Source organism: Mycena indigotica (genome assembly GCF_014461135.1).
Source record: "Mycena indigotica strain 171206Taipei chromosome Unknown Mind.scaff0009, whole genome shotgun sequence".
NCBI lineage: Eukaryota > Fungi > Basidiomycota > Agaricomycetes > Agaricales > Mycenaceae > Mycena > Mycena indigotica.
Window position 1 is genome coordinate 558,452 of NW_023503008.1, and position 17,387 is coordinate 575,838.

A 17,387-nucleotide genomic window follows, 5' to 3' on the forward strand; every position below is an offset into this window, starting at 1 on the left:
AGGGTTATAGAAATGCACAGCCATTCCCGATATGGGGGGGCTGGTTTCAACATGATTCTATAGAGCCAAACCTTAGGTTCGGCAATTAGGTATAAATTACTATCTTTATCTCTCTGTAAATCTCGCCTTTTTCAGGGGCTTATATGCTATTGCCTCCCTATAGGCAATGTCAAAATCTTAAATGTGATCACAGGGGCTACCGTCTTGGAAACCCATATACAGTCTTTGCCCGGCTTTATACTCTCCGGAATGGTGTATTACCAGTCTATGAGGTCCCATTGTACTGCCGTTGTAAGGCTTCTCTTTTTCAACTTCTATTCTATTAAGTTGTCCTTGCTCTTGCTGAAGTCGAGTAACTGGGGCCCAGGCACCGACTCATTGCGTTTACCATGAAAAGCAAAGGGTCCTAAAATAACCTTTTGACCTTGAGAAAGACTAGTAAGAGGTGTATCACGGCCAATCCAGACATTCTTGACTAGCACGCAGTATACGGTCAACTCTTCAGCTTTCAGTCCCGAAACCCTTTGAACTAGAAGTGATTCGCTGGGATGGAAAGTGGGAAATTTAGGTGCAGATGTTGTACAATAGACAGGCATTTCATCTGTAAGGGCAACCCCGGAGGCCTGAGATCAAGGTCCTAGCAGGGGAGGATCTAAAGCGTGAACATTGGTAAGCGAATACAAATGAAGCTGACCTAGCAGGGGAGGATCCAAAGAGAAGAAACTCTAAGGGTCCGCCTGCTAGGGAGCTGACTATATACTGCTTGTCCGTAGCTGTCGCTGTCGGGCACAGAAGGCTTGGGCGGCGTCGCAGGCAAGGTCCCAGGGCGACCGTCGGGAGGGCGTTGACGGATCGGTGATTGTGCGGGGCGAGATGGAGGGCCGGACCGGAGTCGGAACCGGAATCGGACTGGAATCGGACGCGTCTCCGGGCCGAAAGGGAGGTTCCCCTGACATCATCCTCCAAACTCTATTAAATGTTAGCTTGACCATAATGAATATAGAGTGAAGCCAAAGGCATACCTTGTACCACGCCACTTCAATTGTTCGATTTTGCCCCTCGGGATAGGAATTCAAACTAGATGACTTAGATTTCGATAGAGAGTTTTCAATGAAGTCTTGGGGTAAGCTACGCCAATAAGGAGAGAGATTATGTCCATGAAGGGGGTAGTGAGCGTGTCGCAGATATAGTAGATGTAGGGGTATTCGATATAATGTCTTGACTTGAACCTGCAAAGAGGTTTATATTGAATTTCTATATAAGATGTAACTCACCTGGGATAGCTGGCTGAACACTCAAGGAGAGAGAGTCGGTACTGGTGGCGGGAGTGGATATCGATGCAGGTGTTGATGGCATCAAACTGCTCAGTGGCACTGTTGTGGGCGTTGTTGGAAGCCTAGGGCCAATAGCAATTGGGAAGGAGGTGTGGTGTGTACTGAGGGCACAGCAATGATACCCAGAATATGCCTGAGCATAGCCTATACAGCAGAGTTTACATAGCCAGTGAGTGCAACTTGCATTTCTGGCCCCCTTGCCATTGCAGTGACTGCCCTGGCATGCGGTAGAACCTGTTGGCTACCCCATGTCAGAACCTTATAATGAATAAAGAGTATGGTTGCACACCTTAGTATGGGTACCCTCTGGCACCCACCAAAACCCATTACATTTTGCGTCCAGAGCTCCTTGTGAGAGCCAACCACTAACAGGCAATATACCTCCAAAGTCATAATAATTATTAGAACACTATTGGAAGGAACATGAGTTTGAAGTTAGAACATGAAAAGTCGCATACCTTGATATAATATTGACTATGATGCTCTATATTGTTTTTGCCAAAAGCACGTCTGCTGAATAGAATAGTGCCTCTATGACAATTCTGGCAGGTGGAGCCAAGAGCTGGTAGCAGTGCTGGTGGTGGACTGCTCATATTGGGGGGGAGAAGGTTTATATGTCACAAATTAAGAGAGCCAGACAGAAAACTTTGAATCAAGACGCGTAACTCATGCTTCCTACAGGAATGTGTACTGATCACATGATGGTGTTTTTCCTATAGGATATTATGACTTGGCCAATTTTGTCTTGTTATCATATACAGAAGTCACAGTTCCTTTAGAACGAGTTAACGACTCTGTAAAAATAATAAAGTCATAGGAGATCTATCCTATAGGAAAGCAATGTATCCTATAGGAAAGACCCTCAAGTTATCCTATAGGAACACAATATATCCTATAGGAAGACATGCTCAAGTTATCCTATAGGAAAGCAATGTATCCTGTAGGAAAGACCTCAAGTATCCTATAGGAAAAGACCTCAAGTTATCCTATAGGAAAGTAACCTGTCCTACAGGAAACTGGAGTGGAATTAATCCTGCAGGATACATTTGATAGGTAAGCCAGTGGACAAAAAGCTAGAAAGCAGAATTGAACACAGAGCAGTAAATATCTCAACACCAGAAGATCTAACTAAGCTAGGAAGCTGGACAAATGCTAAACTCATTGCAATAAAGAGTGTATTCAGATTCTTTCCTCTAGAATCGTCATATATATTATAGTTCTTATTTATGCTACTAGCCTCTTTATTTCCTTAACCTTCCTATAGGAGCCTTTCTCTTCTTACTGCAGGATCTATATTCATTCTATAGGATTCTTGATCATCCTACAGAATCTATATTATTAGTGAAATCCCATTGTTTTCAAGTTTCCTATAGGACCTGCAGGGGTTTTTTCCTGCAGGAAATATATCCTGTAGGAATGAACCTTTCTTATGAACCGTATATATATTATTCTCCATTGCAGTCAAGAAACCTACAGGAAACACAACTATCCTGTAGGAAATAAAACCCTTCCTGTAGGAAAATAAACCTTTCCTATAGGAAATTCCCATGGGAATCTGCACAGGATTGGCATGGCTCTCCTGCGTAATGCTTCCGGATTATGTCAACCATGACGTCGTAATATGGCCATGGAGACGGTTTTGGCCATTCTCCTCTTGCAGCGGCGTCGTGCATCTTGGAGGTGAGAGCGACACAAATGCTTGTCCCGTGATCTATCTCGAGACAGCAGCACATAAGCTCTGCGACGATGTTGACGTCTTGAACTTCCTCGTCGCCGACAAACTTGGTTGGGAACGGGGAGAGGCATGCTGTGACGTGCTGAATTGCCAGTTCAATGACATCGTATACGGCCTTGGGATCTTCAAGGTATGGTATCCGTGCTCGATGCTCGTGAAGACCCCTCATAAAAGGAATCCAGAATGCTTCAATAGGAAGCCATTGGCTCACAAGGTGGGGATATATTCTGTTGGAAACCTAAGTATCAAACCGGAGAAATCTTCGCCCGCTTACACATTTCTCAGATACTTGCCGCCCCCAGACATGCAAAGGGACATCAGCCACGGTATGTCGCTGGGTTGCAGCTCTGCCAACGAAGATAAGAGTCGTGACTGATGGCCCTCACACCACGCTTCGAGCTGCAAATCGCCATACAGCATCGCCTTCTCCCATAAGCATACAATTAAACACCATTTTCGGAGTTTGGAGTTGTCGTTGATGAGTGCTGCTTCGCACCTACGCGAATTATGTTCCATTCAAATTGTTCAAGGAATCAAACTAATCATACCACTCACAGATTTCGAATCGAATTGAGCCACCCAAACTCGAGATATGCCGACACGTAACCCTCTGGGCCCAAGACTGCGATGGACTTGTCACAGCCGCAAGCCAGCGCCGCGCGAAAGAAGAGCTCTGGATCCCACCATTGCCGGCTACATTTCTGGAGAAGGCGGGCAGGTAATACCACTGCGTCACTGTCCTGGCTCTTGCACCAGCCCAACAATGCGTTAAACAACACCTTTTCTTTGCGACTAGGTGTCATCGTCTGGCTATCTTCAAGCACCTCTTGCGCGTATTCGACGATTTTGTCGGCCGCCTTGACGGAAAGCCCCTTCGTGCTGTGTGGCCACAGTAATAAGCCGGTGTGACGATACACTGAAAGACGGATGACACTGCTTTCGTTTTACATGCGGAAATGACGAAAGCTTACTTGAGAATATGTGGGTCTTCTGTTCAACCATCAGCTCAACATACCACTAAAGTCACCTGGCTCACCTCGGCGCTGTAGGTAACCGAAATTGCCGGTTCAAGTTGGATGCCGTCTTGTATGACTAGATTTTCTTGCTGTATCAACCCTTGTTCAAGTTCCTCGACCGCGACTGGGATCCCGTTCACGTCGAATATCGTTGCAATGCTGGCCTTCTCGATCTCAGAGTCCCAAAACTGCCGGTTCAACTCGCGTGCGACCTCGCTGCGGACAAGAAGTTCAATCTGCCCGAAAAATATATGGAAGCCCAACTCGCGGGCGACGATGCAGAATAGTTTGAACAACAGCTCGTCGGATGTTCCCGCAAGCGAAGAACTATCAAACGCGGCCGAATGGGTGTAACTGTGCTTGAGTAGGCAACCGAGAACACCGTGTGGGTAGCTCCATGTCGAAACGACTTGCGATGCCCACGGCGAAAGAAGACGAATTAGTCTTTGCTTGGGGCTGAGGAGACTGGGCAACAGCCAACTACCGTCATGAAGTATGTCGTAAAGCAGAGAGACGCGGAATCCGGTAGTGACTGGGGAGACGATTTCGACCACACCGGCGTGAGCTGAGATGACCGAAAAAGTTTGTTTGCGTCTGTTGCAGTCTTGGGTCAGGTCCAGTGGGAAATCCTCGTCGAGATGCGCATGAGTAATGTTTCCGTCAGTGTAAGAGCACGGGAGGATCACGACGAGCTCTCCTAATTTGTTGCTGCTGGTTTGAATTGTTCTGCGAGCAAGTCTTTTTTGCTTCGTCAACAAAAGACTTGTTGACGGCACAAAGGAAAAGGCGTACTGTGAGGCCTCGTGGATCACCAAACCCTTGAGAACGTATTGCACTCTTCCACTTTGTTCGGATGCGCCAATGCAGTCGAGTGATTCGGGTCCGCCCACATCTTGCAGCCAGTCGAGAAATACGGAGTTGGAAACCGAAACCTATGTTTTTGAGCTTGTTTATAAAGGCAAATGTGCTGCCCACCTTGTCCGCCGGTATTTCCCATATACCAGGGATATTGAGGCTCTCAGACGGAGACCCTGGCGTCTCGTTGACAGGCCGGTGGGCCTTTACGGTCGCACTTGAAATGAGGGCTAAAGCGTCAGCCTCGTCGACTGGAATGCGAATCGTGCCAAGTTCTGCAAGCGCTATTTCTGGGTCTGGCACCTCCTCTTTCTCGTAGGACGTCCCAACCGCCAGAGGGAACGAACGGCCAAGGCCAGTGCTCAACAGCGATTGTAAACCATACTGTCAAAGATGAAAAGCTTAAATGAGCAATGCTCAGTGCATCCAAGCAGTTCTGACTTTTATGGGCACCGGACTTGCGCTCGCGAGATCCATGGAGACGAAGAGACAAGGGCTCGGAAAATGCCATCACAGAAGTTTGAACATTTCGAACTGCGCCTACCGACCCGGCTCGGCCCGGGCCACGTTACATTACATGGCATCTACCAATAGTACAGGCAAAATAGTATTTCAAAGGTCGACCGTTCGATATTCCTAGATCATAGCCCTTCCAAATTAACACTCCCCCTCTCTCTATTCGCTTTTTTTTTCAAACCCATGGTGCATCGTCCGCTGTGCGCTTCTGAGTCGCGCTGCTACTCTGATCGCTGGCGGAGAAGGAATGAAGCTCTTGGGTGGGTTCGACGTGTGATCCCTTACGGACTACGGTTCGCTGCCACGGCGTCACGAGAGATGTTGGTGTTGAGGGCGTCACATTGACACTGCTGGCGGTTGTGGTCACCCGTCGACACTGGAAAACGAAATCGAGTATCGGCTAGGATAGGGGCTGTTGAGATGCACGAAGAACCGAACGTTCCACACCTTGGAAGTACAGAAAATGAAAAACGCGGCGACGCTGCAGGATGACAGGACAACGTCTGGCACAATGGCGGAAAAGGTTGATGCAAATGAGAGGATGCCGACACTGTTCATGCTCTCAGTAGTTTTTGGGATAATTGACAAGAATGCTCACACAAAGGCAACGCCAACGACGCATGAAAACAGTAGTGTACGGATGATGAATGGATAAGAAATTCCACCATAGTCAATCAAGCGACGAATGCGCCAGCGTGTGAGGAGGAGGCGAATGACGATCCAAGCAGCAAAAAACAAGCTTAAGAATGTATAGGCTGCCCCGAAACCCAATGAAGCGTCCTGTCTAGCTCAATAACGTCAGGCTAGAAACAGTAGAGGTGTAAAACGCACAAAGGAGTGTGATCGACGGTGCAGTAAAATGGACCGCCTCGGTAAACAATGCTCCGGTTATTGATGCCCATTGCGATTCCTACGCAGAATAAAGCGACGGCGGACACCATGGGCAGCAATAATAACTAGAAGAAGGTCAGCGAGAAACGCTACAATATCAGATAACGCACAAATGGGGTCCAGATGACCCACTCCAGGACGCCGCGCCACGCTGGGTGCCCGACAATCATGACGCTTCCCCAAACCCTCAATATGAGCGACAAAGCAGAGCCCCCTATGAGTGGAACATCGCTCATGGCGACAACACCACTCCAGAGGCATATCCCAAACGGCGGATGTAAATCGAGCGCATGCCCTGACCACGCCATCATGCTGGAGGAAATCGAGGCTATGATGAAGCCAAAGATGAGATTAAGGAGGACCAGATTGCTAGTATTGCCGCTAAGGATGGAGACGACGAGAAGTATTGTGTGGCTTGCTGCTCCAAATGTGTTGAAGACGTTCCATAAGATGAGATGCGGGAGGTAGTCTTGTGGGTCGATGATTGGCATTGAGGTGGAAGAAAAGAAAGCACTGTCGGGGCGATGAGGGCGCCGACATAAAATGTGCATTCGGGAGATAGTTTAGCTTTAGTAAGGGGAGATTTTTGGGCCAGATGTCCCATGCTTGGCATTGTGGTTACTCTCCTCTGTTATTCGGTGACGTTGCGGACCGTCGGACGTCGACGAGAGTTTCCAAATGCCAATGATATGCCAGCGCGGAACAAGTAGTGGTTCACAATCATGAAAGGAGGAGAGGACTGACAGTTGATTGACAGGCTTGTTCCGTTGTCAGCCGCATCTGATAGATTTGATCTATTAGTCAGACACGCAAAAAAAAGGTTCGATTCACGCAAAACTGTGACGTCCTTAAGGCACCTTTTAAAGCATCGCTATGTGCAGAAAAATCTTCAGATAGAGTCCACAGGACAAGTTATGTATGATAAGTATGTGATCAAGAGTGCAAGATGCTCTAATTCGGGAGAGTTCGACTCGGAAACCCAGAAATATAATTGGCAAGAGCGACACCTTGATCCATGGCAAGTGTGGCGCCGCAACGTCTGAAGGAGACACGTGAATAACGTTGGACGCGTTTTCTCGACAGTAGAGAACCGACGAGTTGCACCAACATCGGTCGTAGCAGCCGCTGAACTGGAAGAGACTGTTATTTTGGTCGTCACAGTCTCCCCCTCTCAGACCAAATTCACAGTCTGACTGCGGGAGACAAGGAAGAGACATACTACTTAGAGTCACCCACGCAAAGTTTAGGGAAGCCATAGATGACGGCTATTATTCCTGCAAGTGCGTGTGTTGGTAGCCGTTCCTCGGATGTCGGCACCAAGTCGGCACAAGGAGGAGTAGTACCTCGAAATTCGCAGCTAGATATGCCGGCACAGAAAAAAGGAGCAGTAGCAAGATGCTGCGTCCTGTGGATAGTCATCCAGCGCTGAAGAAGGTAAAAAAAGAATGGCGCTCCGAGTCACCCATTGGAGAGCTGGAGATTATGTCGCCGACATTTTCATGGACGCCATAGTGATAGACTACGACTAGCTTCTTCTGCAGTGCCGGGGCCGGGCCGCAGTCTTATGTACGGTGAACTTTATGAAGCGAGTTGGTTGGATGAAAGGAAGTTATCTGGACGCATTCAAATGTCACGTGGCAATCAAGGAAAAACTGAGAAGTTGCTATAAGTAACCTTGAACGACATAGCGAGAGACGGACCGGATGGTACCCTGATTCGATATGATTTTACCTTCTCCACAAATCTTTTGCAAACTTGGACTACGTTCTCCGCAACGAGAAGTCGAGAACAGAAGACTTGTAAACTCTGCTTTATTGATCCTATAGCTACATATATCTTACAAAGTTATGCCGTCGGTTAGCCGGTCCTTCAGACGTTAGGCATCGCCGCCTTCCTCCCCAATGTGTTTTTCGTACTTTCCGGATCTTTCAAATCCGCCGAGTCAGAGTCCAAAGTGACCGTGCTGCGCTTTCGGTCACTGTCAGTGATGTGGAAGGTGATTAGTTCTTGAGGAGGGTCGCCTGTCGAGACTGCGCGATCTGCTGGGAAGGGACGCCACGGGATCGAGGACGCAGGGTTTGTTGGTGATGTCGGCACAGTCGTAGCCATTCGTTGGCATCGGAAAACAAAAGTGAGTATCGGCTATAGGGGGATAAAACCAAGTTATAGGGCCATGCGAGGAACGGACCTTGGTAGTGGAAAAGATGAAAAACGTTGCGACGTTGCAGGTAGAAAAGACGACGTCCGGCATGATTGCAGAGAAACTTGATGTGAATGAGATCATGTTGGCTCTGAAAACGTTTAGTGCATGCTTTCGGTCAGTTTGCATGATACTCACACAACAGCAACGCCCACAAACAGCGAAAACACCACGGTCCGGAGGATGAGTGAATATGAGATCCCACCGTGCACGTGATTGATTATTCGACGAATGCGCCAGCGCATGTAGAGGAGGCGGATGACAATCCAGGCAGTCAAACATAGACATGTTAGAGAATATGCAGCACCCAATCCCAGAGAAATGTTCTGTCTGAATCAATATTTTCAGACGGAATTAGTTCAAGCGAAGGAAATGGCGCACAGTGGACTGTGGTCGACAATGCAGTACAACGGCGAGCCCCGATAAACGATACTCCGATTGTTGAGGCCAATCACAAGACTAACACAAAACACAGGCACTGCGGACACAATAGGCAGTAGCAATAACTAGGGGGGTTGATTTCAGGAAAGGACGCAACGAATAGCAGATAACGCACTAATGGAGTCCAGCTGGCCCATTCCAAAACCCCGCGCCAGGCCGGAAAGCCGGTCATCATAACACTGGCCCAGACCTTCAAACCTAGCCCTAACGCAGAGGCTCCTATGAGTGGAACATTGCTGAGCGCGATAGCACCACTCCAAAGGCATATCCCGAAAGGCGGATTCAGATTCAACGCGTTTCCCGACCATGCGATGACGCTAGAGGAAATGGAGACAATGATGAAGGCGAGGATAAGGTTGAGGAGGACCAGATTGTGGGTATTTCGACTGAGGATGCTGACGATGAACAATGTAGTGTTGCCTACTGCCGCGAACGTGTTGAACGTGTTCCATAGGATAAGATGTGGTAGGAAGTCGTGTGGGTCAACGACTGACATGGAGGTGCGAGAGAAGCCTCGAACATAGCAACTATAACGTCCATGAGCAAAGATATCAGTGAGAACTCTATAGTAGATAGTTTAGCGACGACACTCAGGGGACCCTCCTCCTTTTGGTCTGTGCAATGTTTGTCGGTGTTGGCTTATATTAAGGGGATTAATGTCTCCATTGCATGAGCTATCGAGCCTGGTACTTTGCTGATACGTCGGAAAGAGTTTCCGAGTTCACTGGTTATCGATATCGAGTTGTAAACTTGTCGTCCTATACGGAAGCAAACAGTAAGTTGGAGATGAACCTGCGTAGATCACATGTCATCTGGGTGATCACATCAATTGTTCTTCTCGCTCTCTGATTGGGTGTCGGCGCCAACCGAGCGTTGTTGCTACACGACTACAATCTAGTGGACTTCATCGTCCAGCGGCAAACACTTGAAATAGAATCAATAAAGACACCCAGTGGTCAAGAATTGCAAAAACTGACTCGAAACTCAATGAACCCATCAGAGCTACCATCCGGTTTGTTCGGTTTGCGTGGCGCGGGCATGAGAAATTGTAGGCTGAGCAGACCTTCATCGTCTATCCTGAGAGAGGTTTTACTGGAGCTCTGCAAGGCACGAAGTGTTCGGTTTATATGCGCCACACGGTAACTGGGAGTGTCAGAAAATGGCAACGGGCTTGGAAAACTGTTACCAACCTGAAGCGCACAGGCTGAATGCATTCAAAGGACTCCAACACCTCTCGGTCGTTGGGATATTCCATCTATCGACACAGTTTATAGCGGACGAGCACAGTTGCTTGTCCTCACCTCGGTACTGCCAAAGGTTCCTGACGCTTGAATACGCAGTAGCGGCGCAATCGAAGTACGTAAGGGTGCCCGTTGTCTCCCGTTGACAGCCGTATCTGGTGGTGGGTTGCCGATGAAGGTGAGTTTCTCGCATGAAGAGTCGATCTCGGAAAGGGCATCGCGGAGCCAGGAGGACTTGAGAATGATTTTAAGTACCCTGATAACAGTCAGTCTTACTTCAAACTCTGAGTTTCCTCAACCAACGTGCGTTCAGCCACGAAAGGCAACTCAAGATGAGGTTCGGCTTCGTATGTTGTTAGTTCACAGGTTGTAGTTGGGCCCGCTGAGTCTTCCATTCTATAACGATTGTCACGAGAAGAAGAAACCAGTAAAATCATACCCACATTAGAAGCGTTAAGGGATAGCCAGATCCTGGGTAGCTCATCCGCATGCCAGTTCCCTTCCCTGACCCACCAAAATACTGGTCAATACCTTTGGCAGTCGAGCGTCTTCTGTCTTTTCCACGCGCGTTGTCGTCTTCGTCAGCATCGACCTCATCATCCGAGCCCCCATCTTGCTTCCACTGTGTAAAGCGGCCCTGCTTGGCTGTACTGTTGTTTCCGGCCGTTCCAAAGATATTGAGGCATTCAATCAGCGTGTTAAGTGATATTTCGAAGGCAGCATTCTCCTCAAGCTTCTGGCTTTCGTCGCCGTCAGAGCCTTGAGAGTGTGCCACAGTTTGCTCAGTTGAATCTGAGTTGTATGTGTATTCGTCAAAAATCTCGGAGAATATATACGCCGTAGCTGTAAATTAGGTCAGCAGAGCGTTCTCGCTAGCTTTGTACCCGCACCGAGCAATGTTCGCGCCTCTTCAACGACAACAACGAAGCCCGTCTGGGTAATTGTGACCGTGGCACGCTGAAAGGAGGTTAATAGTGAAGGCGGTTCAGTTTGGGCGTAGTGACATTGACAAAGTTGACGCCTCGCAGCAGGGTAGAGAAGTATCGCAGATCGTGGACAGATGCTTTCAGGACGGGTGGTTGCTGAGAATCAGACATCAATGATCACATGACCGTTATGTCACGCGTGAGCGGCTAGTGATCCTGATGACACACGCGTCCTATCTTAACATCCCACCACCACGACAGCGATCGTTTTTAACTTAAAACATGCCTCCGAGGAGGGTCCATTCCAGCTCTCCTGAAGCCGACGACTTTCTTCCTGTCAGGAAGGAGCCCATGCGACAAACACCAGATGATTTAGACGAAACTATGTCTGAGTCTCCTTCCAAGAGAACGAGAAAACCCGCAAAGCGCTTGAGGGTCGATTCAAGCTCACCAGAGCCGGAAAGCCAAGGGCCACAAGCGAAACGACGTCGAGCCGAGATCACCCACAACCCAAGCGAGCTGTTTGAGGATAACACTACCAGTGAGCAAGACAACGAGACTGGCACAAGCCAGCACTCATTAGCTGAGGAGGAGGAGGATGGATACTCCACACCAGAGGAGCATAGAATTTCTCAGACGGAGGTGGATGATTTACGATGCATGTTTCACCAGCATGTTTGAGTGTAGGTTCTGATTCCAGTCTAGTGTCCAAATCTCCTTCTCCTGCATCTCCAAGAACGACTCGGCAAGTTCGCAGACAAGAGAACATCGACAGCTATACTCGACAGCGACAGCGAAAGCAGGCAGGACTGAGCTTGGAGCCTTCAGATAGAACAAATCTTGATGAACTTGAACACTCCCAGAGCTCAGAACTTGGAGACGACGAAGGCACGCAAGATAATGGTGGTTCGGAAAGCGAGAATTTTATTGCGCCAGAGTCTGACGCTGACTCAAACGACAACTCGGGATCCTTCGCGGTCGACGATGTCCAACACCCAAGCGGGACAGAAGACACGCATGACGAGGATGACGACGAAGCTCCTGGGCCGAACCTGCTGCCTGCTGTAAAGCAGTTTTTGACTGGGATCGTCAAGCTTGAATTCAAATCAACCCTCCCAGTGACCGATGCGGCTTGTTCGTCCCCCTCACCACATGCTCCTTTTATATTCAACTTGGTTCATAGTCAACGATTTCCGAAACGCAAAAGATGCACTCCACGCCCGTATCAGCACCTTCACCACATCTTTGGCCGGCACGTTTTGGCTTGCGCCGTTCAAATACACATTAGACAAACGCCCCCATCTCGCTGGCCCACGAGAAACGTCCCATGACCGTGATTGTGATGTTTGTTACACGGCTGGTAGGTACGGTTGCCGCACCTCGTATATGGGAATGTCGATTTTATCGACTGCGAAGGGTTTCTACGACCCCCAGACCTTCTATGTGGGCTGTTTCATGCTACTAGTTTGGACCGTATTTTGATTGTTTTGTTCTTCAGGATTTGCAAGAAACCGGCCAGCAATATAACACAGGTACGGCTGTAGATCTGGAAAAGCGGACGGAAGCGCAAAAGATGCTTTACCCACCCGGCTTCCGTCTCGTCGTTGGGGAGCGTTGTGCTAAGCAAGCCTCTCAATAGTGGGCAAATCACCTAATTTTTCACGGTCTTCTGATTGCGTGTAGTCATCATGCATGTCACCGGTTGTACTTCATCGCGCAGCGAATACGACACGAAGTCGACGATCTAAGGGAACGCTACCCTGGATATAATGAAGAAGATATGCTGAAAACCCTCCAAGACGATCGGTTAGCTGAAGAGGCGAGTCTTCGTGTTCTTCGTGCTTAATGCTTATCGGAATGTAGTTATGGAGCGACCTTCGGGACGACCTTGCGCACTGGGAGCATTGCTTACGTCTAGCCAACACTTGACGTTGTCTCGGTTCATGTGAATTTTCGGGATTCGTGCTGTAAACCTATTATGGTTCGATAGCCTGGTACACCAGCGGGTCAGTCTCCAAGGCTGAGCGCGATCGAGGTCAAGCCTGCCAGTGGGGCGGATTGGCAACGACCGCTATAATGGCGACGGTGTGGTGCGAGGAGAGACAGATGGCTTCCCGTTGCAGTGGAGACAACTCAATGTTATCGGAAAACCTTCAGCAAAAAATTAGCACCTGTGAATCCCTGAGGTAGCTAATCTCTTGAGACTTGAACAACTTCACCAAAGAACGAAGATGGCGAGCTGATGGAACTACAGGGCGGAGAGGCAGAACCAGCCTGAGAAGAAGGTAGAGCTCATTTCTTTTTCTTGCTCTCTATTTTGTGTCTAATTTCTGATTTGAAGTATCAACGCTCAATGTCGATATCGCTGTGGATACGTCAACCGTGTTTCAGGCGCGAGCGTTGAATACTTGCTTTCGATATGATCATGATCATAAACGGTGAAGCCAGGGTAAACAGAAAGTGTGGTTCGAATCTTCGATTTCCGCATCATGTGGGATTAATTGGATTGCGACACAAACCCTCTTACACCCGAGTATAGCCGCCAAACATCCGCGGTCTCGTTTCAGACGAGGAAACACATTTAAACCCAAACCCAACTCCATTGCTGTTCTCATATCCTAGGAGCGGCCAATCATCAAGCCTGGGCAGCGCAGACTGAGAGTCTCATTTCACCATAGGCCCAACAACTTCGACGAGAGCCCCCTGATAGTTGGCGCACCCAGTCCTCTACTGCCTACCTGACTACGCTGCATAGCGATCGGGGTTGTGCCAGTCGGGGAATGCGGTGCCAACATGAACGGGAGGTGGGCCAAGTCCTACCTGCTTGCACGTGACTCTCGAGTCGGACGAGATGAAAACAGGCAGCCTGCTTGCTGCAAGCAGCTTGCAGGTATCCTTTGGTCATGTAAGACCTGTTTTTTCGATGAAATCCGCCAAGATATGTTGGGCACGAACGCCACATGACTAGCTACGACGTCTGCGTGTGTTCCATGGCATCGGTATGGTGGGCAGTGACCTACTCCAAATTTTGGTAAGCTCTGGAGGAATTTGAAGTCGAGATGGACACTACCTAACGTTTTGCAGGCGCCGGCCCTCAAACTTGCTATGACGTCGCCTCTAATGGTCGCTATATGCACCGTTGTCCTTTTTATTAGGCTGCCGGGCCGGACCTCTTTGCCACGGGGGCATGAGCTCGTGTTGCGTAGGGTTTCGCATCTAGTGCGTTGCGGAAGGTTGTGGATTGAGGACAGGAGGACTTGTGATATTAGTTAAACGGAACAACGACATGATCAAAATATAGGCGTAACCAGCAGAATCCAGCGGTCAATGCCCCACCTAACCCGAAGAAATATGCTGTCTGTGGTTTTCGTGTCGGCAACACGACCTTTTGATGCGGAACCATCCGTTCGTCGGGATTTCCAAGACAGGGAGCAAGCAATGCGACTAGTACTTGGTAAGAGACCTTGAGGTGTCAATAATCAAAATCAATCAGTAAAATCAGGTTAAAAAGTAGTAGCCCTCAATAACTAATCAGACAGTCAAACACATTGCTCTTGATTGAACATTACCCTTACGTGGTCTACAAGGCCATAAACTACATTATACACAGAAAAATAAGATACCACTACCACCCAGCCACGCCAGCAGCACACCCTCCTTCCGCTGCTGCCCGCCGCATCTCTCTAATTCCGTCTCTATGTGCACGTATCGCAAACACAATAAAGACATGCCAAATCGCATGCGAGCCTGGTTGCGAGGGTCAGAAGAGTTGTCTCAACAGAGTCTCTTTTTACCTGCTCCACAACGGTCGACCAAGAACCGGACGACCTTGTTCTTCCCCCGGCTTCCATCCGGCCCGAGCAGACATTCGGGGAACTGCGTGGCGTAGACGACAAGACCGACAATGTAGAAGAGGAGCGACGGTGCAACGGGAGCTGAGAAAAAATTCGTCAGTTGCGCGCTATACTTGAGCGACAACCCTACCCATGAAGGTCAACGTAGCATCCAGCCCTTGCAACGCAGCAATGCCTGCAAGTGGTGCCAACGCCGAGCACGAAATACCGACAAAGAACCCGATCCGCCACAGTCTGTTCTCGACCCTGTTAAACCACTCGGAGAACGGCAAGATATTGCCGGAGACTCCGCAAACGAAGCAAAGCAGGAGACACGCTGCGCCGAACGGGTGGTAAGCCAACAAAAACTCCGCTTGGCCCAACGTCGCGCCGTATATCGCAGAGAAGACCGAGGAGAATACTGACAGACCAGATGAAAGCCCAGACACCAGCACCTCAGGCAAAGACTCTTCAATCTGCGATGCCCAGGCAATCGAAGTCGGAGCTGGCATGGCAGACCGGTGTGATGTCACGTGAGCCTGGATTTGTTGCAAAACCTCCGCGGGGTGAAGAACTTTGTGGCCCAACGGTGTCGCCTCGACAGCAGCTTCAGCACAGGCATACCCGTAATGAACAACAGTCGCGATGGATGTCGCCGTCAGCCAGCCAATGCCGACATAGTCAATTCGGGCACAAGTCTCCATCGGTCCTCGGCGCGCACATCCGGCCATAGTATGCCATAACACACTACACGCGAGACAAGCAAGCGCGAAAAGGGTGAAGAGGTTCTCAGAAGGGTCAGGCGGTGTTTGCGGCGATATTGGTGGATACGGCGAAGAGAAATAAGAGAATGGGAGGGACTGGGAAGATATCGATGCGGTATAGGCTGTGAACAAGTTACTTAGACACTAATGCATCAGAAGATGGACACTAAGTACCTGAGAACGGCGTGTAGCGCGCAATGTCGCTCGTTGACCACTTGGGAAACAGCCACACAAGCGGTGCCAAGATACTAGCAATGGAGGAGATGATGCGATCCAACGTAGAGCTCCACCCAGGAGCCACCCACATTCCAGCAAACGCTGAGCTCCATAGTAGCAATGGAATGAAGTGTGTGTGGATGTTGAGTGTCTCGTTATGAAAACAGAACACAGATGTGACCAGGTTGGGCCATTTGGAGAGTGGAATGAATCTATCCAATTAGATTGGAATGAAACCGACGAGACAAGTTGCATACCTGTATCCGCCTTGTACGAAAGGATTGTTGCGCCAAGCAACTGGCAAATCGTCGTAGCCGATCAAGTTGCGACCATGTGCAGAGAGGGCAAGCGCACGAGCGATATCACTCTTCTCCTCGTCGGAACTCTCGGGTAGTGGAGACGAGACAGTTGATGATGATGCTCGAGAAAGGCTTGTGGGGAGTGACGGGAAGGAGAGGGAGGTGGGAAAAGAGGGTAGTTGCGGAATATCCGCCAAAAACGCGTCAACGTCGGCACGGAAGGCGTCAAGAACGTCTGCGAGGTCCGCCAGAATGGGAAGGTCGAATCTGAGGTCGGTGAATTCAAAGTCGAATGACGGGCGGCTGAATTCGAAAGACGGTTTACGGAGCTCGAAATCGAATTTGGGCCGACGGAACTCAAAGTCAAAGTGTGGGCGGGTGAATTCAAAGTCGAATGTGTCTGCAATGTGGTCGTGCAGATGACGGAGGTGCTGCGAGAGTGTAGGAACATAGGAAAGTGGGGTGGAAAAGTCAAGCCCCGAAATGAGTGACTTGAGCTTGTCGATATCAGGTAAATGCGATTTGAGGTCATCTAGGTCTGGCAACCGCGCTGCAAGACCGAGGTCAACGTCAGGCAGGTGTGAACGTACTTCTGCTTGGATGGACCGAAGCATCTCTAACGCAGTGCCTGCCTTCTCCATTCCAGCCAAACGTCTTTCAAGTTCCGCAAGACAGGAAAGAATGAGGAGGCGCAACGATGCGAGGATTTGAGCCGGTGAAGCTGAACACAAGTCCAAAGCTTCGAGGGAGAGGGAAAGTGGCCGGCATTGGGGAAGTCTGGTTGGACTTGGCCGCGGCGGAGGAGCCGACATGCGACGACGATTGAGTCGAGGCCGCATAGTTGCAATGCTCTCAGTCGACATAGTTGACGTTCGGCAAGAGTGGTGGTGGTCCGTGGAGCAAAATCAATCGAGTAATTTTCACATGATAGATGCATCATTGCACGTGACGACTCTTTTTTTTTGTACTTGGGTATAAGGCCAATAAATGGCAAACACGAGTACTTGAATTTATGTATCACATGACAACGACGCAATAAAGTATTTGCAATAGGGGCTCCTAAACCTTGTCTATGTCTAACCGCCATGCGTCCCAACTGCAGCGTTGCTTGCGTGGCTTG

General features: G+C 49.3%; 4 protein-coding genes across 4 annotated transcripts; all 4 read right to left on the reverse strand.

Moving 5' to 3' along the window:
- Nucleotides 1-2,866: 2,866 nt before the first annotated feature.
- Nucleotides 2,867-5,417, reverse strand: MIND_01004300 (uncharacterized protein; the record flags this gene model as incomplete). Its single annotated transcript, XM_037366642.1, has 7 exons — nt 2,867-3,296; nt 3,344-3,565; nt 3,625-3,985; nt 4,041-4,059; nt 4,106-5,017; nt 5,061-5,324; nt 5,382-5,417. 7 exons carry the CDS (start codon nt 5,415-5,417, stop codon nt 2,867-2,869), a joined length of 2,244 nt encoding a protein of 747 aa, XP_037216036.1.
- A 198-nt stretch (nt 5,418-5,615) lies between these two features.
- On the reverse strand, nt 5,616-6,898 carry MIND_01004400 (uncharacterized protein; the record flags this gene model as incomplete). The annotated part of the gene is made up of 6 exons (XM_037366643.1): nt 5,616-5,689; nt 5,742-5,856; nt 5,904-6,006; nt 6,055-6,240; nt 6,288-6,412; nt 6,458-6,898. The coding sequence occupies 6 exons, from the start codon at nt 6,896-6,898 to the stop codon at nt 5,616-5,618; spliced, it is 1,044 nt and encodes a 347-aa protein (XP_037216037.1).
- Nucleotides 6,899-9,882: 2,984 nt separating this feature from the next.
- MIND_01004500 (uncharacterized protein) lies at nt 9,883-11,326 on the reverse strand (the record flags this gene model as incomplete). The annotated part of the gene is made up of 8 exons (XM_037366644.1): nt 9,883-9,912; nt 9,966-10,131; nt 10,179-10,243; nt 10,290-10,485; nt 10,533-10,625; nt 10,673-11,072; nt 11,120-11,186; nt 11,234-11,326. 8 exons carry the CDS (start codon nt 11,324-11,326, stop codon nt 9,883-9,885), a joined length of 1,110 nt encoding a protein of 369 aa, XP_037216038.1.
- A 3,454-nt stretch (nt 11,327-14,780) lies between these two features.
- MIND_01004600 (IZH family channel protein) lies at nt 14,781-17,130 on the reverse strand (the record flags this gene model as incomplete). The annotated part of the gene is made up of 5 exons (XM_037366645.1): nt 14,781-14,902; nt 14,950-15,090; nt 15,140-15,874; nt 15,927-16,180; nt 16,226-17,130. 5 exons carry the CDS (start codon nt 17,128-17,130, stop codon nt 14,781-14,783), a joined length of 2,157 nt encoding a protein of 718 aa, XP_037216039.1.
- Between the last annotated feature and the right edge of the window lie 257 nt (nt 17,131-17,387).